General features: G+C 45.8%; 1 protein-coding gene across 1 annotated transcript in view; it reads right to left on the reverse strand.

Annotated features, from left to right (window-relative positions):
• Positions 1–4845: 4845 nt before the first annotated feature.
• Positions 4846–23389, reverse strand: part of LOC105081153 (neuronal acetylcholine receptor subunit alpha-7) — a 106589-nt gene continuing 88045 nt past the window's right edge. The window contains exons 6-10 of the mRNA XM_074354050.1: positions 20587–20754; positions 19414–19608; positions 18263–18349; positions 14461–14570; positions 4846–9394 (exon numbers count right to left, since the gene is read on the reverse strand). Coding sequence (XP_074210151.1) covers positions 8873–9394; positions 14461–14570; positions 18263–18349; positions 19414–19608; positions 20587–20754 — 1082 coding nt within the window. The 3' untranslated portion in view covers positions 4846–8872. The remainder of the gene's footprint in view (positions 9395–14460; positions 14571–18262; positions 18350–19413; positions 19609–20586; positions 20755–23389) is intronic.

A 23389-nucleotide genomic window follows, 5' to 3' on the forward strand; every position in this document is an offset into this window, starting at 1 on the left:
CAGTTTCTCAGAGGACTTCTGGGCTAGTCCTCCGTTTGGCTCAAATAAAACTCTTTCCTATTCTTGCTCTTGATTGTTTATTGATTATTTTCATCGACCTTGGTTCGGGACATCTCAGCATCTGCATCCTACGAAGAGGGGTGATGGCCATGGGTTTTGGTCATGTATGGGCGGGGGGACAGGGAAAGCCCCTCCCTCCTCCAGACACTGACACATTTAAAGGAAGCAGAGCAGTGAGGATCCAACACACGTGTGGGAAAGGGTTCCCCCCATGCGAGCAGGACAGTCGTCCTCACCTGGGTCTCTCTAGGACCCCCGCTGCCCACCCCTGAGGGCCAGCACCAGTGCCTCCCGTTCTCTCCCCAGTGAAGAGGGTGGACAACAGGAGCCAGAGCCGAGAGGGAGTAGGGGACACGTCCTCAGCTGAGCCAGTCGGATCTCCGGCAGCACATGCAGTCAAGGAAGATGGAGGAGTTGGGAGGTGGGGGTGGGTGACCCTGCCCTGGGTGCCAGGGCTCTGGGGCTGGTGATCAGCCTCATTTCACACAGCCACAAACCTTCTGAGCACCTGCTTTGTTCACCAGCTGTCCCACCTGAGAGGGGCCTGGGCTGGATGACAAACTTCTCTTCTGTCTATTTCCCCTTCTCTCTCTCTGGCTCTCTCTCTATCTCACACCCTGGGGTGGGGTGGGGGTCTCTTGACCTCCTGCTAGCCTTTGAAAGAGGACCCACTTGCAAAGCTTTGCAGTTAAGGGCACCTTTCAGGAGCTTCTAGACCTGAAGCGGAGGATGTCCATCACGCTTCTCAGTCACTGGCCACTCTTCACCCATCTGACCATTCTTCATCTGAAAGCTTCCGTGTGCACGTTTCTGGGGTGGTGTCTGCCCTCCATCTGCACCAGCTGTGTGAGGGGGCTATGCAGGGTTGGGAAAACATTCATTTGGAAGATGAAAAGAGGAGTTATATATCACACTCTCTTGGAAAATGCCTCAAAATCCTCCTTTGACTTTTTTTTCTAGGTCCCTCTGTCTCGGGTTTTGATCAGGGGTTATTCATTCATTGATCAAGTCTCATTAGCTGTGATCTTCTGTCCCTTATCTGGTCCACAAATCGCACCTCTAATTCACCTTAAAATTGGGGGGAATTCAGCTCACTCCTTCAGACGTGTTCAGCCTCCCAGCATAATTCTCAACAAATGCTCTCTGGGGTGGACAGGGAATGAATACATGGTATTCCTCAATTCCTTCTTCAAGAATCTAAAGATAAATTGAATTATACCACTCTTCTGTTTACAAACTTCAGTGCCCCCTCCCTCATTGCTCTTAGAAAAAACAGTTGGAAATCTGGACACAGTGACCCCCACTGCCAGCATAACCCCAGCCCTCCCAGCTCCTTGTCACAGCCTGACTCCTTGTCTGGTGCCACTGATGGGCGAGGCCCCCCACCATGCTGCTGCCCTCTCCCTTCCTAGTCCTCCCCCTGGGTAACTTCTTTTTTTTTTTTAATTGAAGTACAGTTGGTTTACAATGATGTGTTAACTTCTGGTGTACAACAGCATAGTGATTCAGTTGTACATATATATATATATTCCTTTCATTTTCTTTTTCATTATAGACTATTATAAGGTATTGAATATAGTTCCCTGCGCTATGCAGTAGGACCTTGTGTATTTGTTTTATACATAGTAGTTTGTATCTGCAAATCTGGAGCTCTCAATTCATCCCTCCCCCTCCATCCTTCCCCTGCCCATAAATGTACGTTTTCTAGTTCTGTGAGTCTGTTTCTGTTTTGTAAGTAAGTTCAGTTTTTTGGAAAAAATGAAAATCAAAACAATTTGTCGTTTTTTTTAGATTCCACATATAAGTGATAGCATATGATATCTGTCTTTGTCTGACTTACTTCACTTAGTATGATCATCTCTAGGTCCATCTATGTTGCTGCAAATGGCATTATTTTATTCTTTTTTATGCTGAGTAGTATTCCATTGTATAAATATACCACAGCTTCTTTATCCAGTCATCTGTCGATGGACATTTGGGTTGTTTCCATGTCTTGGTTGGTGTAAATAGTGCTTCTGTGAACAATGAGATGCATGTGACTTTTTGAAGTAGAGTCTTCTGCAGATATATGCCCAGGAGTGGGATTGCTGGATCATAGGGTAAGTCTAATTTTACTTTTTAAATGAATCTCCGTCCTGTTTTCCATAATGGCTGCACCAAACTATGTTCCTGCTAACAATGTAGGAGGGCTCCCTTTCCTCCACACCTTCTCCCTGCTGGGTAACTTCTAATCATGCTCTCACTGTCTGCTGCATATGGTTGCCTCTGGGGAGACTGGCCTGACCCCATTCCCCCTACTCCCAGGTCTTCACCCCATCACATTCATGCTGTCCCATTCCTGTCTGTGTCCGTTTTTTTGTTTATCACCCTGTCCATCAGACCTCCAGCTCCCTGTAGATAAGCTACCCACCTTCCATCTGGGAACATGCAGAACCCCTAGGAGGCATTCAACAGAAAGCTGTTCTGGGCAAGGTCTCTGCTGGTTTCTATGTGTAACAGCCCCTTCATAGGGACCTCACCAGGTTCTTCCAGGACTCGCTGCCAAAGCCCCTCTCTTCATTTTTGACTTCTGCTTTTCAGTTTGGAGTCCTAGAAAATATCACTAGAAAGAGACAGCTGGCACTGTCTCTCTAAAGTTTCCTTTTTCACACCAGAGAACAGGTTGCTGGATGTCAGTGCCAACAGGAGCGGGAGGAGTTGGTTAAACTTGGAAGGGATGCCTGTAGCAGGACTGGGCAGCCTGTTTGTCATAAAGTATTTTAAATCAAGAATCAGGTGTCCCTGTGTGGAAAGGCTGAGGTCTGATCGTGAAGCAGAGAAACTCAGCGGACATTTTCTGAGTTTCTCCCGTGTTCTGGGTTGTATCCAGCCTCCTACATCAGCAGTTACTAGTACTGATGATTTGCTCCCTGAAGACGGGGAGACTGAGGTTTGGATAAGGCGAGGAGGGTGCGGGAGATCAGCAGGGGCAGATCTGGGCTTGCAGGTGAGGCAGCCCACCTAGATTTCCTCTCTGCACCAGAGAAACGACAGAGGATGTGGAGCGAACAGACTTGCAAGTCCTAAAGTGCCTTGGAGAGGTTTTCTTCCCACTGCCCACCCAAGCTTATCCTTTGGTGGTGCGTTAACATAGCCCTAAAATGCTCCTCAGGGAGTTCTAAGTGCATAGCCATCAGGACATTCATTCTCCACTGCCTCAGCCCCATTGAGAAGCAGTTTTAGGGACCATGAGTGTCCCCCACAGTCATGGTACTGAACAGTTAACCTTTCAAAGGAAAATTGGTTCAGCAAAAATAAAGTTTATTCACAACAAATGAAGACAGCACATATGAGTGACAAAAAAATTCTTTACTTTTTTAAAAATTATAGCTGATTTACAATGTTGTATTCATTTCTCGTGTACTGCATAGTGATTCAGTTATAAATATATATATACATATATTTCATATATATATATATACACATATATTTCATATTCTTTTCCATTATAGGTTACTACAAGATATTGAATGTAGTTCCCTGTGCTATACAGTAGGTCTTTGTCATTTATATATTATAGATATAGCAGTTTGTATCTGCAAATCCCAAACTCCTAATTTATCCCTCCCCTTTTCCTTTTGGTAACCATAAGTTTGTTTTCTATGTCTGTGAGTCTGTTTTGTAAATAAGTTCACTTGTCTCATTATTTTAGATTCCACATGTAAGTGATATGTGGTATTTGTCATGTGATAATTGTCTTTCTTTGACTTACTTCACTTAGTATGATAATCTCCAGGTCCATCCATGTTGCTGCAAATGACATTATTTCATTCAAATTCATAGAAACAGACAGTAGAATGGTGGCCACCAGGGTCTGGGGGATGGCAAGTGGGGAATTCGTGTTTAATGGGGACAGGGTTTCAGCAAGATGAAAAGTGTTCTGTGGATGGACAGTGGTGACAGTTGTACAACAATGTGAATGTAGTTAATGCCACCACAATGTGTACTTCAAGATGGCCTGGTTTGACCCTCTGTTTCCTGCTGCCAAGTGAGGCTCCTGTCCTGGCTCCCAAGCCCCGCTGTGACTCCTGCTGTAGTCTTGCCTGCTGTCCCAGGAAGGGTCAGGTCAGCCTGGGGGCAACAGGGGGCTGCAGCCCATTCCCCAACCTGAATAAATAAGTCTAAGGGTTCAGTGTCTGAACATACAGAAGAGTAAGACCCTTGGCAAGCCTAATCAATGAAAACAAAAGGAGAAATACACGCGATTAGAAATGAGTCATGGAGAAATTGTCATGTATAGAGAGGAAATTAAAAAATCCAAAGTTCTTGTATTGCAAAACTAGGTAAATATACTGAAAAATGGACTTAAATTCATTTTCTAAAAAAATATGTAAGTAAAATTGATTCTAGAAGTGTTCCAGTACCTAACTTGCCCAATGGGAAAAACCCAGAAGTACCCCAGTGGGTGCCCAGACACCCCCAACCCCAGTGAGACATTTTACCCTTAAGTAGAAGATGATTCTGAAGCCAAGTAAATGCTTGCAGAATAAAGAGCTTTTTTTTTTTTTTTGGTTTCTTTCTGTTTGTTATGCACACAAAAGCAAGCTGCAGAATGATTCACCTCACATGTGAATATTGACAGCAAAAATCATAAGTAGAGGTTATCTCAGGAACATAATAGTAGTTTGGTCTGAAGGAATCTGCTAAAATAAGACCACGTACAACAGGGAACCCCTTCTGATCATCCCCAGGGATACTGAGGAGGCTGTGACCGACATGTACATTCTCCCCAGAAAGCCTTGGTAGTTTGAGAATACACAGACACTTTTTTTATTATGACAAGGAAAATACATGTCTTCATACAAGTTAAATGGTGAGACATTAAACCATCCCATTAAAGCCAGCAACAAGACAGACAGGCCACCCGAATCACTATCACTTAACACTGTTCTCAAATGCAGTTGGCTGAGAGGAAGAAACAACGGGAATTCTTGGAAAGGGAGAGGCAAAAGGAAATCTTAGAAACAGTAAGAAATCACAATTAAGGTGTCTGATGGTAACACTGATATACAAAATCAACCACTTTCCCGTACATCCGGTTAGAATATAAAATGGAAAAAAATCAGTCCATTGAAGATGGTAGCCAGATGATAAAATACCTAGAAACAGACAATAATGAGTTCATGGATCCTATCTGAACAAGACCGTAAAACTCAACAGGTGACACAGAATTAGATTTGAATGCAAGCCTAGATTGTAGTATTCTTGAGATGAAGGACTCAATTAATCTATAAATTCATTGTGATCCCAATTTTAAAAAATGTATGTGTGTGTGAGAGAGAAAGAGTTAAAGAGAAAGAGAGAGCAAGAGAGTGTTGAAGGGAGACTTGACTTGAAAATATTTATATTAATATGAATATATTATACTAATAGGACTGAAGCCTCGGGAACAAAACGCATTTAAAGGGAGACAAATCAATAAAACAGAAGTAGACCAAAACAGAGGAATTTAGCTTACAAATAAGGCGACATTTTGGACAAATGAGGAATAGACTATAATTGTATGACAGAATATGCACTGTTACATATTTTGTTGGTTCAACTGACCGTTTGGAGGGAAAAAAACACATTTTTACTTCCATTTCCTGCAATAAATAAAATCCTGAAGATGTAAAGATAAACGAATGAAACCATAAGGATTTAGAAGAAAATATGAGTAGATTTATTTATAATCTCAGAATGGGAAAGGCCTTTTTAGGACTGGAAAAAAATTCCAGGATCTAACCAGGAGAATATGGATAAATTGCCAACATAAAACTTTAAACTTCATATATATGACAATACATAAGCAAATCAATAAATAACATCAAAAGACAAATAAGAATGTTTTGAAGACATAAGACAGAAAGGTTTCAAAATACACAGGCAAATTATTTAAGAAAAAGCCAAAATTGTGTAAAGGACATAAGTTTACCAAAAAAGAAAATTACCAGAAAACATTTGAAATGATGTTCAATTTCACTCATAACAAAGCGAACTAAATCCAAATAACACTGCAATATCATTTTTCACCAGACTGGAAAAACAGTTATTTGATAATACCCAGCTGCAAAAACTAAGAAATGGACCCTTTCATTATACTCTTGGTCAGTGTATCCAGTGATCAATCTTTGAAGAATAATCTGGCAATATCAACACAAATGTTAAATGCATGTAACCTTAACTTAACAGTAACTCCATTTCCAAGTTGGAATTTATAAGATACAGTCACAAAAGGATGCTTGGATAGAAGTCCATCTGTGTATAAAAATAAAGACAGGAAATACTCTCTACTTTCACTAGTAAAAGACCAACCAAAGGAATTTCAGTACACGGGGACCACGGAAGCCTAAGTGGCTACTGGAAAGAGTTAAGAACAACTTTCTATGTCGTTACGGAAAGATCTCTTAAGAAAGCGAAGTGCAGGGTGCTGAGAAAGGATTGAAAAGGAAGGTCTCTCTCCATGCCCCCTGTCTCCCGTCCCTTCTTCCTTTCCTGGAAATGCCCGCCCTCCCCAGGAGATTACTGGTGGTCTCCTGTGAGAAGAGGAAACAGGGATGTGGGGGGCCCTCATTTTCACCCCTTTTCTTTTCATACTATGTGTGCATCTTCTCCTAATTACTACTACTTTCTTTTGAAGTATAGTCAGTTACAATGCATCAGTTTCTGGTGTTACAGCATAAGGTCCCAGTCATACATAGACATACATATATTTGTTTTTATATTCTTTTTCATTGAAGGTTATTAAATGGGCAGAGTCATTATTCAGGTGGCTGAAATAAGAGCTCATTTTGTTTGCTTTTTAAATATTTTGCTGTATAAAATACAAAACCAAAAAGGTTTTTTTTTTGAAGCAAAAGGTAGTAGGGATCAATTTCAAAGAGCAATAAGAAATGAAGCATTCTCTTTATATATAGAACACTTCTAGTTGTTTCTAAAGACAGTGTAATAGAATAAAAACACAAACAAAGAAAAAAGAAGATTATGTATCATTCATCCATCCCATCGAACCCTAAGGATGGCCCTGCTCTGAATGACATGATGCTGGAATTCCCTTATTGATCAACCTTCTTGTTGTAAACTAGGTGCCTTCTCTGAAGGTGCACACATAGCGCTCACACACACACACACACACACACACAGAGCATGCAAGTGCCTCCATCTTCTTCAGTGCAAATAAATCCACGGTGTTATCCAGAACGGAATAAAATAAATGACTGGAGACGTGTATGCAATTTCTTTTGCTCTGAAAAATCTTATCTTCCCTCAGGATGTAGCCATTTTGGGCATTAGAAGCAAACTGAAGATGCCCAGGAGATTAGAAGCCTTCTGCAGTTTTGGGCTCTGAGAGTCCCTGGATGGAACAAGAGAACAAAGACACTGTCTTGTGTCTTCCTGTGATCTCATTAAACAGTAAGAGTGGAAGAGGCAAAGTAACTGTCATCAGCTAGACAATGTAAGTGGAGAACCGTGCCACAACTTGGAGTTAAAATTAAGTTTCCCTTGGTTTCAAAACACACATCTCCAGTGAATCCACCCATTCAGCCAGCTTGCTGGGTGATGAGCTTGGGGGGAGCAGATCCCCGAAAACCAGAAACTGGAGCTACTTGCTGTGCAGCCCCTCCTGCTGACCACCACTGGCCTGTCCCCCAGGAAAGCCATCAGTCACGCCATCCCCTTCCTAGATGCCACCCTGCAGGGAGCAAGAGAGGTCCCAGCCCCGCCCCCTGGCCCTGACACGTGGAGAAAATCATAGAACACTTTACTCTATGTTGGGCATTTGTATGGATCCCCAAATTTCTAAGATTAATCAAGTCCAATAGGTATGAAGCAGCCAATGCATTATTATTATTTTTTTAAGAAACACATAGACAGTTTAATCTAGCTTCAGCTATTATTACATTGGGCGGTAATTCTTACTGAACTCTATTTGCCCTTTGGGTTTTGCCAAGCAGAACAGACTCACTAAACTACCCTCAACCCTGGCCAGTGTCTGGGGCAGCACAGGAAGCTTGCGGGGGCCTGGGGTTGACAGAAAGCAACCTGACTTAACTGGGTCTGGTCCTGGTTCAGAGTCAACACACACCTGAGTCCTTCCTAATTCTCTTGACAGGGTAGGTTGGCCGAAATCAGACTGGTAAAAGCATAATGTACAAGACCAACTATGACTGCCTGGTTCCTAAAGTGTCAAAATAGCATAAAACTATTTCTCTCTACCAACAGTCTTTGGTAGAGAAAAATGAAGTCCGAATTGAAGGAAAACCAGCCATTGGGGCCATTGGGGTTTTCGTTTTAGTTTAGCTTCGTTTGTTTTCACCGGTCAATTACTGGATGGTTTAGCGAGGTGGTTTATTATTACTATTACTAACGTCAATCTAGGTTTGTACACAGCAAAAGCAGATGCTGGATTTTAGTGAGGACCTCACGGTGGGTGACGTGCAGGCATGCAAAACCGACTGTCCAGGCCTCCCCAGGCAGTCAGTCCTGAGCTACCCGGACCTCTCTGCAGGGCTCTCCAGGCAGTAGGCAACAGGCCAAGTGACCTCTTGGTGGTACTGCTGACCATAAAGATGCTCCAAGGGTATCAGATGGCCCATGTGAGAGGGTTAAACAGAAACGTGCTGAGACTATTACTGAAAGTGACAAGGAAGTTGTAAGCCGTATGAGTGACAGCGATACGGTACATCGGACCCTCGGATTTAACGCTGCTGAGGGCTCAGCACCCCGAGTTCTCCCGAAGCACAACAACATCGCCCATCTGTGTGTTTCCGACATGCCGGGGACCGGGCCCAAGTTAAGCGAAGTCCTTGGACACAGCCTCGACGAAGTTGGGCGCAGACATGAGGATGCCGATGGTGCAGATGATGGTGAAGACGGAGAAGGCCATGAGGCACAGGCGGTCCACCACGCAGGCCGCGAACTTCCACTCGCTGCACACGGCCTCGCTCTCGTCCTGGCAGCGGAAGCGGTTGGCGATGTAGCGCACCTCCTCCAGGATCTTGGCCAGGTCCGGGTCCCCCTCGGGGGGTGGCCCGCCGCCGTGCAGGAGGTGCTCGTCGTGCGTCGGGGAGCAGGCCAGGCGGCCGCACACGACCCCCGAGTCGGGGGTCGGGGCGCAGTGCACGCCGTCCAGGCCGCGGAAGCCGATGTAGAGCAGGTTGCCGTTGGCGGCGGGCGGCCCGGCCACGGCGCTCATCTCCACGCTGGCCAGGCTGCAGCGGCGTTGCTTGTGCTGGCAGGCCGGCCGCACTCTGTCCTCCCCCGGCCTCTTCATGCGCAGGAACCATGCGCACCAGTTCAGGAGGATGACTCTGGTCTGCGGAGACAACGCAGCGTTAGGAGCAGAGCGGCTGGGAAGGGGGCAGCCGCTGATCCCGACGGCCAGGGTATCCTAGAACACCAGCTCTACCTCGAAGACCCTGGGAGTGATCCACTCCTAGATCCCCATGCCTTCCTGGGAGAGTTTACACATGTAAACGGTGCCAACGCATGACAGTGGTTGAATCCAATGTGAGGCAATTATAAGGCAAGGCAGAAAATCACCCTGGCAAGGAGCCAGGGGCGTACTGCAATCTCGGGGGAGAGACGGACCTGTAGGGGGAAGGGGCTGTCTTCTAAGGGAGTCCTGAGCTAGGCAAGTCACCCTCTCTGATCCCTCCTCATCTGTAACCAGGGACCACCACCTCTAACTCCGTGTGCGTTACCCTACTGGGCCATGGCAAACTCCCAGGGGCACCCCCCTCCCGGAGATTTTAATTGTTCAAGGGCAACCTTGTAACAGGTGTCAGTTACCCCATGAACTCCCAGCTTGAAGCAGTTCAGACTGTCACAGTACATGGCTACATTCTTTGTATGAGGCCCCTTTGTCGCAAGCAGGTTTAGGAACTTGTCCTGAGAAAAGGCAAGTGCCAAGAAAGTCATGTGGAACAGAAAATGAGGGGAGCGTGCTCCCAAGATCTGAGAGGCGCTGTGCCAACACGTGCTGAGCCGTCAAGGCATAAATATTTAGTAAGTGGTTTTGACCTGTCTAAATCACAGAACTGCTAGGTATTTCTTTTGTCCTAGGAGCTCTGTGAAAAAATCCAAAACAAACAAACAAAAAACTCCAAGACAAAGGTGTTGTGAACTAAGGGAATTTAGGACCCTCTGCCTAATCCACTAGGCTGCAGTGACGACTGAATGAGATGATTCTGGAGAAAGCGCTGTGAGAGCTGGGATTGGCAGACTTTTTATAAAGGCCCAGATTGTAGTGTTTCAGCCTTGCTGTCCATAAGGTCTCTGTCGCAACCACCCAGATCTGTTCTCAAATATGCAAAGGAACAAAGACGTTTCTTTTCTTTTTTTCCAAAAGAAAAATTTTTTTATATGGATTTACTGGGAACCAGGACCTTGGACAGGCTAAGTATGCCCTCTACCACTGAACTATTTCCCTCTCCCACCAACAGGGTTTCTTCTAATAAAATTTTATTTGCAAAAGCAGTTGGCAGGTTGGATTTGGCCAACAAGGTCGTAGTTTGCCAGCTTCTGGTCTAAAGTGTTTTATGAACATATATTGCCTACTTGCATAGATGATGCTAGAGAGAAATCACTGTGATTTCTTCTTTCTCCCTCCAATGGAAAGAAAGGAACCATGTGAAACCTCAATCCAGATTTAAAAAAAAAAAAAATCTTGCAAGCCTATTTAGACAAATGCATGAAAAGTGGGCCCTTTCCCTGAAGTTATCCGGATACTGACTAGAATTTGGGTTTTTGATGGTGGGTAAATTCCATCAGCAGGACAGCAGGCATGTGCCCCATCTGTAGGACAGGCAGCAAGTGGTGACCATTTTTATGACTTGGCATCAAAGATAAGGAGATTGGTCTTGGCGATGGTGATGAATAAGAACAACTAAGAGCAGTTTCACGGCTGCTGTGAGGACCACCCTCTGTCCACAGCAGAGTCTATCCTGCCCACACCCTATGGACAACACTCCAGAGCCCGGACCAGCCAGCCTGCAGGTCCTGCAGGGTTTTGAAGGATCACAGACCTTCCACAGGAGGCTTGTAAGACCAGCCATCTCTCCCAGGCCTCTCAGGGCTCTGTGAGATGAGGATAATTTTCCCATTTTATAGATAAAGAAGCTGAGGCTCAAAGAGGCAAAAAAAAAAAAAAAAGCAAAAAAAGGGCTCAATGTCACACAGTGAGTCTGAGTCATCTAACACCTAACATGTTCTGACTTCTGCAGCCTCATCGGTCAAAAAGTCTGTTAAGTTCTCTTCAAGCCTCCTGGGACTTTAGCCCAAAACCCTCTCAGAAGGTACCAGAAAGACTGGACCATGGCTGGAGGGAGCACACTGCGCAGCCAATGAGTCTGCCCAAACCCAGAGGTGGCCGCGCAGGGCATCACACCAGAGCTTCTCCTGGACCTGCTGCATCCAGGTCTGCGCATCCCCGGGGCACATCTCAAGCTAAGTCTATTTTGAATTTCACGGCCTGAATCCTTAGCTTTCAAGGCTAAAGCATCTCAAAAGATGAGATTCTCCTCTTGGCACTGATCAGAGTGTGCCTGTGACCTCTTCAGAGGGCATGGTTTTGTTTCTGGCTGTGCAAATGTCACATAATGTCACCGCACCGGCAGGATCGTCTTTATAGCAACAGTCCATAATCAGTGGCCCTTGGAGGCTGTTTATGTCTCAGATACACGTGGAAAGAAAGAAAAACGCAGTGTGTTATATAAAGGGAGACGGAAACACAAGTTTCATATTTTCTTTGCACCATTGGCCTGAGCGTGCTCTTGAGCTGAAAGGTGCATTATTAGCATATGCTCTTAATTAAGATTTCTCTGGAGCAGGAAAGGGCTCCCAGATCATTAAAAATGATTTTCTATCTTAATGCCTTAATTCCTTTATCTTTATATCAGTCAAAACATCAGAAATAAGAATATGTGCTTATATTTTTCCATTTCCATAAATCCTGGAAGGAAAAAGAAATTAGTTGAAATGGTTCTCAGTTGCTGGTAGAAGTTGGGGGAGGGGCAGGAGTCTGAATAGGAGTAAATAAAAGTTAAAAAGTCCAATTTTACTTTGACTTTGACTTTTGGAACATGTAAATGTCCATTTCAAACAGATGGATGGATAGACAAAGTGTATCAGGTTTACAAGAAACTCAGACGAGAATGCAGATGAATGAGTGTTAATATGTCTCAGAGTTTTTTTCTCTGAGCGGGATGGACTTCTCAAGACAAGCCTGCAGACTGGTGATGTGACTGTGTGGGAGGTGGCACTACTTCCCGGAGCTCACTCTACCGCTGATGCAATGAGTTATTAAGTGTAAGGACTTGCTGTGGAAACGAATTCAAGGGCACACAGTCACTCTGTAAAGCCAACTTTTTAAAAAAATTGGTCCTTCCTAAGTTAAATTTAGGGAAACCATAAATGATCACACAATGGATATTTTTAGAAAGCCCTGGAACTCCCTGCTTACGGAGGTTAACAAAACACCTCTTACATCTTGCAGCTGCATTTAATGCCCTGGTGAGGCCCAGATTCCCTCTGAACTTGGACGCAAGGTTACAGGTCTGCAAAGACAGGCTCTTTTGGCATGAGAGGGCTTCTTTACTTTCCAACCGCCCCTAAGACGTGTTCTCTGGACAGGAAGACTAGAAGGTTTGTAGGATCCAAGTGAGAAGATGGAGGGGTGGGCAGAACTGATGTGCCTGGGCTCTGAGAGGTGGGGAGCACCAAGCTCACGCCCTGCGAGGCCCCCAACCAAGGGTGAGGGTGGGTATAGAGCTTTGGACACTGGTCTCTGAAGAAGCACCGCCCGTGGGTGGGGACGCATCAGCATGGGTCACAGTGCAACAGCACCACTCAGGCGCTGGGAATCCATGCCACGTGCCTGCTAAGACTCCAGACTGTTTTATTAAAACATTTATTTTCCATCCATTTCCTTTTATTCTCTCCCCCTCCCTGACTGTGAATGACTTAACCTTTATTTTATAGGCTCTCAGATTACTTTCCTATGTCTATTGAATGTGTGTGTTTGTACATTGCTTGTGCTGTTTCTCACTCCACTCCTCGTTCTGTTCGAAAGATCCAGCCAGTGGCTGTGCACTGATTTTGGCGTTGCTTCTAACCTCTGCATGGCTCTCCACAGTGTATGTGCAGAAAGCAGGTTTAGAAACACCGTCCAGTGAGAGGTGCAGGGTGGTCAGTATGAGCCTTGCTCTAGGGTGTCAGATTGTCAGGACGGCCCGTGGGGCCCTGAGAGCACGCTCAGCACACTGCCCGCCATGCAGAGACAGGGAGACAGGTGAGAAATGCAGCTCTTTGCTCAGGAATGTTAGCTGTTTGTGAGATTTTTTTTTTAATTGAAGTATAGTTGATTTACAATGCTGTGTTAGTTTCAGTTGTATAGCAAAGTGATTCAGTTATAGATCTCTATATATCTATATATTCTTTTTCTTATTCTTTTCCATTATAGGTTATTACAAGATATTGAATATAGTTCCCTGTGCTACACAGTAGGTCTTGGTTGTTTATCTATTTTATATGTAGTAATTAGTATCTATAAACCCCAAATTCCTAATTTATCCCTCCCTCCTCACCCTTTTTCCATTTGGTAACCATAGTTTGTTTTCTATGTCTATGAATCTATTTCTAGCTTGTAAATACATTCATTTGTGTCTTTTTTAAAGATTCCACAAGTAAGTGATATCATATCATATTTGTCTTTCTGTCTGATTTATTTCACCTAGTATGATAATCTCTAGGTCCATCTACATTGCTGTAAATGGCATTATTTTAGTCTTTTTATGGCTGAGTACTATTCCATTGCATATATAGACCACAACTTCTTTATCCAGTCGTCTGTCGATGGACATTTAGGCTGTGTCCATGTCTTGGCTACTGTGAATAGTGCTGCTGTGAACATTGGGGTGCAGGTGTCTTTTTGAGTTATAGTTTTCTCCAGATATATGCCCAGGAGTGGGATTGCTGGCCAGTATAGTAAGCCTATTTTCAGTTTTTTAAGGAACCTCCATACTGTTCTCCATAGTGGCTGCACCAATTTACATTCCCAGCTACAGTGCAGGAGGGTTCCTTTTTCTCCACACCCTCTCCAGCACTTATTATTTCTAGAATTTTAATGATAGCCATTGTGACTGGTGTGAGGTGATAGCTCATAGCAATTTTGATTTGCATTTCTTTAATAATTAGTGATGTTGAGCATCTTTTCACATGCCTGTTGGGCATCTAGATGCCTTCTTTGGAGAAATGGCTATTTAGGTCTTCTGCCCATTTGTCTGTGAGGTTTTTAAAATAGGTAAGTCATCCTTGATGCCTCCTGTAGGGAGTGTCTCTGACTTGCTCCACTTCCAGTGGAGGAGGGAAGGAGGAACTCACCCACTTGGGCATCTTGCCGCCGTCCGGGTCATGGTGGTGGTACTGCAGCACAATCACCGTGACCACCACAGAGAGGCCCACAATGATCATGGTGCTGGCAAAGTACTGGGCTGCAGAGAGAACAGACACAGGTGAGACCTGGGGCCTCAGGCATGGGGTGTCACAGTGTCACAGTGTGGGTGGGCCTAGACCGGGCGTTCTGACCATCACGGGCTGGGGAGCGATGCCTGAGAGCAGAGCAGGACTCCCTCCCAGCCTGCAGCCCACTGCCCACATTCCTGGTGGGCAGAGACCAGCCCAGGGCACAGAGCCCTGCCTCCTGTCCTGCTAACCACATTCCTGGGTGCTCTGTCTGCCTCCTCCTTCAGTGAGGAAGAACAGAGCCTCACAGGATGGAGAGTAGGTTGCTCCATGAGGAAGCACATGGACCATTATCAGAAACCTCACCACTGTGATGCCCGCAGGACACAGACCTGCTGTCGGGGTCTCACAGGGGAGACCTGGGCATCCCCCCCGGCTGTCTTATCAGACTTGGAAAATGACTACTTAGGCAGAGTCTGGCTCCATCGACCAAGAGCCATGGAGGGGTGGCGATGCCAGTTGCCCATCCTGAGCAAGAGGTCCGCTGCACTGTCTTTTTGAGACGGGGGGAAAGGGGCAGAACACAAAGGCTGGATGAATGAGGACAGGGCGCAGCTGTTGGGATGTGATAAAGACTGCCTAGAACCAGGTGAAACAAAGGTGGCTCTGACACTAGTCCAGTGACCAACCTTTAGCTCATCATACCTTCCCTGTCATATTGAAAATCACTCGCCCTGATGCTGTGACAGTTCCAAGGCAGACCATAAAAGGCCAACAAGTGGGCAATGGTCCGATTCCTGGGAAACACCTATCCTTCTGTGAAATAGCAAGAAGGTTCCTCACACTCATTAGCCTGTGAAATTACTTAACCCATGCAAACCTCAAACCCCATGCCCCGGGGCTGCCCTCACTCTCCCAGATGCCCCCATGCCTCAGGGTGCTTGCACTTTCTGAGACGGTCCACATTCTGCCTATGGAGCTTGAATCTCTCTAAACAATCTCGTATTCACTTTTCTTTGACTAACTTTTGAATTCTTTCCTGTGCGAATCCAAGAACCCTCACTTGGCGGGTCCATCCTGAGGACTCCTGCAGGTCCCAGGACATGACGTTTCCCTCTCCTGCCACATTTTCAGGCTGAGAACACGAGCCTCAAGCTCTGCTGGGCAAGGAGGCGTTTCTCCACCATGGCCCAGGTGAGAAGCAGCATAGATCCCCTCTCCCCACCCACTCCAGCCACTGCCTGCCATCCGCGAGCCTGGACAGGCTGCTCGGCCTCTCCAGGCCTCTGGGTCTTCATGAGCAGAACAGGGATGGAAGTGCCTTCTCTGCACGGCCGGTGCAGGGATTAGTGATTCCATGGGCCAAGGGTGAAGGAGAACGTTGGCATGGGAGGCACTCCGTAATAGCCAATTCTGGTTACTAAACCTTCAGCGAGTGGTCTCCCAGGGGCTGAGCTCTACAGCAAAGCATCCTGGTTTAGAGGCTAAGTGTGCAGCAACACACTTGATTAAAAACGTCTCCTGCCCTCCAGGCTGGAAGCCACTCACTGCTCTCCCATGGAGACCAGGAGGAACCTGCAAGGAGCTGGCAGAGGTGGACATCTGAGACTTAAAGTCAGCATCAGGTACCTCCAGGAAGGGGAAGGGTGGGGGACCCCAAATGTGACTGTGATGGGCTCCATTGTGTCTCCTTAATATGTATATGTTGAAGCTCTGAGCCCCGAGTACCTTAGAATGTGACTGTATTTGGAAAGAGAGTCTTTAAAGAGGTGATTACATTTACATGAGATCGTTAGTGTGGTGCCTGTCCATATAAGAAGGGGAAATGTGGACACACAAAGGGGCCCAGGGGATGTGATGACACAGAGGAAAGACCACAAGAGGACACAGCAGAAGGTGCCTGTCTTGCTGCAAGACAAGGAGAGAGACCTCAGGAGAAACCAGCCCTGTTGGCACCTTGATCTTGGACTTCCAGCCTCCAGAACTGGGAGCCAATGAACTTCTCTTGTGTAAGCCACCCAGGTTGCGGAACTTTACTGCAGCACCCTTAGTAAACTAATACAGTGACCTAAGGAGGGATCCAGGGTCAAGGACACAGATCAAAGGCCAACAGCATCCCATCCTTCTAGACCTGAGCTATGCATCACCCAAGCCGGTTCCCATAGGTTCATCGGACAAGGCAGGGCCTGCCAACTGCCCTGTGAAGGGCAGCTTCTTTTGCAAGTTGCTGTTGAAAGCCCCCGTGTTGGAAGGTAGAAAGGGGGTCAGAATGTCAGATTGAAAGATGATTCCTGGCTCCCTGGATGGTCCTGAGAGAAATAACAAACACAGAGGTTTTTTTTATACCAACAGTCTCTCTGGTCAAAACATTACACATCCAGGAAGCTCCAAAAAGCAAGGCCTTGGCTTCTTAATTCATGAAGCCCAGGGTGTCCCTGTAAGGCCCCCCCTTGGTTAACCTACCTACCCCTGGCTACCCACACAGGGCTGCTGCCAGTATGGATGGCTTTCTTGTCTCTGACCTCCACCACCAAACGGGAGTGGGGATCTCATACCTGATATCTGCTGGCAGACTGTTTGCTTCTGGTCCTCACAACTGGCCTAGCAATCTCACTCTCTGACCAGGAACAGAACCCTGGCTGCAGTGGCGAGGGTCCTGGATCCTAACCCCTAGACCACTGAGCACCCCTTCACACGCTCCTGCTTATTCCTACCCAGAGAGGTACATGGCAACAGGTGATGCTGCCTCTTGTTCCTGGCATCCTCTCCCAAGCAGAAGGTCATGCCAGACACCTGTTCTGGTGTGCGGTCAGGCCACCCAAGACGGCTGTTCTCTTGTTCTCCATACATCCCCTGCTAGACCGGTTCCTTCATCACTGACATCCTACTCACATCTATCCATCAGAAAGGCTCCCCTTTGATAGTTTAACAAAGGGAAGACCTCTGCCCCATGAAGGTACTTAGCCTGAGGGGCTGTGCCCCTCTGCTGGTTTCCCTGGTAACCGATGGACCAACGACATCAATCCCCCGCTAACTGGTCTCTCTCTTCCCCAGCGAGCGGAGGCTACTGCTCCCGTGCCCTGCCTGCCCTCTGCTGTCTGCCGTCCATGGTGGGGTGCTGCTCCAGGTCCCTTTTGCTTCAGATATGTAAGATCACCCATCTATTAAACTATTCATGTCTCTGTTTCTGACTCTGGGCTCTTTCTTTGGTCTTGAGGCTGGGCAAATACAGGGCTTGCAGGCCTGTGGGACACAGCCCAACCCTTGGCCGAAACACGTTTGTCCTGTTCACCTACCCTCACAAGCTTGAACTTTATACTGCAACATTGAGTCATCTCAGGAAACAGTGGCTAAGGCTTAAAGTGTGACAAAGAATTTGTGAAAAAACAGCAACTCAAGATAAAACAATGAATCTCTAATGGTAAAAATCTCCAGCTCCATAACAATTGGGAGAGGGAGGATTGTGGGAGGAAGGTGGGCCATTTCTGCATTGCAGAGCCACACCACAAAGCCAGACCCATCCTCCCCTTACATGTGCCCAGGTGAGCAGAGGCCATGGGTCACTCTGAGTAGCTATAGCAGATCATCACATGACAACAGGAAAAGGGGGCCAGGCAGCTCTCCAGAGCCCTGGAGGACGTGTTTCTGCTCTTTGCCTGTGCTAGGAAACCCCAGGCGCTCTCTAAGCTCCTGTCTTTAGAGGAGCCAGATGCCTGCTTACCTATCAAGGGGACTGAGTCAGACGTTGCAGGCATGATCTCAGCCACCAGCAGCATGAAGACGGTCAGGGAGAGCAAAACTGTGATCCCTGAAACACAGACACACAGGGACACCTGAGACAGAACAGACAATAAGGCCTGAATCCCATCCGGCCTGAGAGCCCAAGGAGGTGTTGGAGGAGGGGCAGTGGTAGACAGGACATTACTGAAACCCAGTGCCTGGTTTTCTCTCTTTATGGGAATGGGCATTTTTCTGGGGACAGTCCACGTCATTCACCAGAGTCCCAGAGGAGTTACTGGGGAGGTGAACTTAGGAGCCAGAACTTTAGAAGAACAATGCAAAATGGATTGTGAATCTGAGCACACAGATCTCACCTTTCCTTTATTACATTAGTGTTGAGACATAGTTTCATGTAGGGGGAAAAAGAAAATGTGGTTTGAAGGCCTGACTTTTGGTTTTGACTCTACTGTTTACTAGCTGTGTGCCCATGGACAAGTCATTTAATGTGCCCCAGCCTTGTGGTCAAGGTTGTGGGGCTGAGAATGATTTCTGGGAGGGAAGGTAGCAGCTCAGTGGTAGAGCATGTGCTTAGCATGCACAAGGTCCTGGGTTCACTCACAGTGCCACCACTAAAAGAAAAAAAAGAAAAAGAGAATGATTTCTACAGGCACCAAATATGATCTTTAGTAACCCTCTGAGCTGTTGAAGGACTAATTTTGCCAGTCTAAACTGTAGTTTTCTCACCTTTCTACTGGATGATCATAAGGAATTACCCACACACTGCGATATCTAAATGAAAGCTGGTACTGGATGAAACTAAACTGCATCCAGCCCACAACGGATGCTGGTTGGTTGGCATGGAGATGTGGGGTAGGGTGGCAGGAGCGTGGAAGGCACAGGGCCCTCCATGAAGAACTGGTACCTTCCTGGGCATCCCCATCCTCTGTGCAGCATCAGAGAAGTCCGTGGACTCTCAGGAGGGCACGGCCATCCAGCACAGGGCTGTATCAGGGAGCCTCCCTGGGCTGAGATGCCCTGAACAGTGGTCCTGCGACCTCTCTGCACTAGAGCCCTGACCACTGCCTACAGGGAGCCCTCCAGAGCTGCCCTCAGGGTAGGTGCCTTCCAGCCCAGCTCCGACTCCATACTCACCAAGGGAGATTTTCTCCCCGGAGTCTGCAGGGAGCAAGAAGACAAGAAGGGCCAGGGCTGAGATGAGCACACAGGGGATGAGCAGGTTGAGACCATAGTAGAGGGTCCTGCGGCGGATGGTGACCGTGAACGTCACGTCGGGGTATGGCTCTTTGCAGCACTCGTAGAACTTCTCACTCCGCTTGCCTGGGATTCCTTTGTTTTGGGGGGAGGAAGGAACCACCACTGAACAAAATTACTCCATTTACTTTAAGGAGTTACAACACATACACAGAGCCATGGGATTTGCTAAGTGCGAAAACACTGGCTAATTGAGTAACAGCTTTTGGTTTACTATGTTTATTTAAGAGTATCTCAGTGATATTTGAACAAATTGGCAGTTTTTTAATGTATTGGAATTGCACGTGTTATAGACTGTGTCCCCAAAATTCATATGTTGAAATCCTAACCCCCTCCACCCAAGTGACGGTATCTGAAGGTGGGGCCTTGGGGAGGTGATGAGGTCATATGAGTGGAGCCCCTATGAGTGGGATTAGCACCCTTATAAAAAGGACCCCAGAGAGCCCCCAGTCCCGTCCACCAGGTGAAGACACAGCCTGAAGATGCCGTCTATGAACCAGGAAGCAGGTCCTCACCAGACACCGAATCTCCAGTGTCTTGACCCTGGACTCCCAGCCTCCAAACTATGAGAAATAAATCTCTGTTGTCTATAAGCCACCCGATCTACGATATTCTGTTATAGCTGCCCAGACGGACTAAGACACCGTGATTATACATAATACATTGTAAACTCGACCCCGTTATAAATGCAGTGCTTGTTTTTCTATTTAATACCATCCAGTGTAGACTCCCTGTGGTTTGCTGTCCCACCTAGTTTTTAGGGATGGTGCAGATTCCAGTAACACTGGGATGTCTATCCTGGCACTGACTTTTTTAAATGTGACCTTACCACAGCTGCAAGTTCCTCATGGAAAACTCGTAATTTTCTAATTGTTTTTTGTTTGTTTGTTTGTTTTTCACCCTAGAGTTCTCAGTAAATCACAGAGAATGCTACAGGGTTTAGTGCCTGCTCATGCTGAAAAGCAGAGTGGAAAATCCCAAACTTTTCAAGCTGGCCCAGGAATAAAGCAGCTTCCTTCTAGGCTGCTAGAGTCACGTCTCTGCGGGGCTTACCCACAAGGTCCCATTCTCCATTTGGGATATAGCCACTGATGTCTGCCTCCTGCATCTGTAGATCCAAGGACCACCCTCCGTAAGACCAGGACCCGAACTTCAGCTTGCACTGCTGCACGTCAAAGGGGAACCAGCGCACGTCGATGTAGCAGGAGCTCTTGAATATGCCTGTGCGGGCAACAGAAACAGACCGAAACGGGCGCTGGCTGAGACGTGCTTTAAATACACAGCAGTCTCACACTGTTGGTGGGAATGCAGACTGGCGCAGCCACTATGGAAACAAGTACGTGGGCTCCTCAAAAAATTAAAAATAGAACTACCATCTGATCCAGCAATCTCACTCCTGGGAATAGAGTCTAAGGAAAGAAAATCCGTACCTCAAAGAGATATTTGCACCCATGTCACTACTGTACCATATTGTCAGAAATGCACCCAGCATTACTCGTAATAGCTAAGACATGGTAGCAATCTGAGTGATTGTTGACAGATAAACAGATAAATATTTATTTATATGCATTATATGGAATATCACTCAGCCTTTAAAAGACGGAAATTCTGCCATTTGCAATGGCATGGGTAAGTCTGGAGGGCATTATGCTCAGTGAAATAAGCCAGACACAGAAAGACAGATACTGTAAAATATGACTTATAGGCAGGATTTGAAGAAAAAAAAAAGTTGAACTTGTAGAAACAGAGAGTAGAATGGTGGTTGCCAAGGGCTGGAGGGTGGAGGACATCGGAGACAGGTTGATCAAAGGGCATAAACTTTCAGTTCTAAGATGGATTCGTTTTGAGGATCTAATGACCAGCATGGTGACTGCAGTTAATAATATTGTATACTTGAAGTCTGCTAAGAGAATAGCAGGTAACTAGGTGAGATGCTGAATGTGTTAGATAACCTGATTGTGAAAAGAAATGATTTCACAATATATACGTATACATATATACATTACAGTTTTATTTGTCAACTTTATCTCCATGGTGCTGGAAAAATTAAAAATAAAAAAATAAATGCACAGCAATCTCTTGGTCTCCATCTCATGCATTGTTCATCATACACAAAGCCTACTCTTCATGGAGAGAAAAGCTTGCTGGCCTGATAAAGGGCCGGCGGGTTAAACGCCGCCGTGCATCTGATGATCTGCACATCTCATGATCAGTGCTGGGCACACATCCTTCTGGCTCAGCCGTGCTCCTTTCAGGAATAGGCAGTGTGGACATCAGGGCCTCTCACCTGGTGTGACCTGAGAGGACTTCAGCCCTAGCCTTCAGCTAGACCTGCCCTGGACAAGCTGGATATTTTTTGGAAAAATCTCTAGAGAAGTTCAGCAGAAGCATTACTGTCTTTTAAAATTCCCAGACTAAACCAACATTCTCTGTTCTGTGGGATTTCTGTGCAGAGAATCAGAAGTTCTGTAAACCTGCTCTGGCCTTGAACGTGCATCTTCAAATTCTAAATGATAAAAGTAAAGAACGTAAAAAAAATCCCAGAGAAGCTGATAAAAATGATAAAGAGCTTAGAAACAGAATCAGAAAGGGGTGTGTGTGTGTGTGTCTCTGTGTGTGTGTTTCTGTCTTTGGTGAAGAGTGGGGTGAGCATTTTCTTTAGGTTAAAAATTGAGAAAAATCCTTGGTTATCTAGAAATAAATGTGGAATATATTTTTAATTAGTTTCAATTCTATTTTGAAGTGTTTCTTTCTTTTTTTAAAACACTTTTCTTATTGTTATAGTCATTTTACAATGTTGTGTCACATTCCAGTGTAGAGCACAATTTTTCAGTGATACATGGACATACATATAGTCATTGTCACAATTCTTTTCACTGTGAGCTACCACAAGATCTTGTATATATTTCCCTGTGCTATACAGTATAATCTTACTTATCTATTCTGCATATGCCTGTCAGTATTTACAAATTTTGAACTCACAGTCCGTACCTTCCCACCCCCTGCCCCCTCTGGCAACCACAAGTTTGTATTCTATGTCTATGAGTCTGTTTCTGTTTTGTATTTATGTTCATTTCTTTTTTTTAGATTCCACATATGAGCAATCTCATATGGTATTTTTCTTTCTCTTTCTGGCTTACTTCACTTAGAATGACATTCTCCAGGGACATCCAATTGCTGCAAATGGCATTATGTTGTTGGTTTTTTATGGCTGAATAGTATCCCATTGTATAAATATACCACATCTTCTTTATCCAGTCATCTGTTGATGGACATTTAGGCTGTTTCCATGTCTTGGCTATTGTAAACAGTGCTGCTATGAACATTGGGGTGTAGGTGTCTAGGAACAGAACAAGGACTGATAAGTTTAAGTTGCAGAGATGGTGTCTGGGCAAAAGCTAGCATTTCTACTGAAAAGAGAGACAAGACAAGTGGGAGGTGAATTTCCCAGCTGGTCACTGGGAGGAGAACAGATAAGCCCACTGCAGCCATTTGTGTCCACGTGTACCTCTCTGCCCAGAGAAGGACCAGAAAGCAATGATGACATAAAACACTAAGGGTGCCAGTGCTCATGGGGACAGGGCAGGCACTCTGTCAATTTCTGCTACCAAATTTAAAAACATAAGTAGAGGAAGGACTCAATAGCATTGCAGACATGAACCCCTCACCCACAGCCAAATTGTGAAAGGATAATAAACTTCCTATCTCCTCAAGTTCCTTTAAACAGAATTTGCAGCATTATATCCAATGTCCACTGGACTCTGGACATCATTATAGACACTGCCTTCCCATTAATGGGTTGGATTTCCCCCAAACTCACACTGCTTGTAGAAAACACACCTCTATAACTGGATTA

The sequence above is a fragment of the Camelus bactrianus genome, chromosome 27, assembly GCF_048773025.1.
Source record: "Camelus bactrianus isolate YW-2024 breed Bactrian camel chromosome 27, ASM4877302v1, whole genome shotgun sequence".
NCBI lineage: Eukaryota > Metazoa > Chordata > Mammalia > Artiodactyla > Camelidae > Camelus > Camelus bactrianus.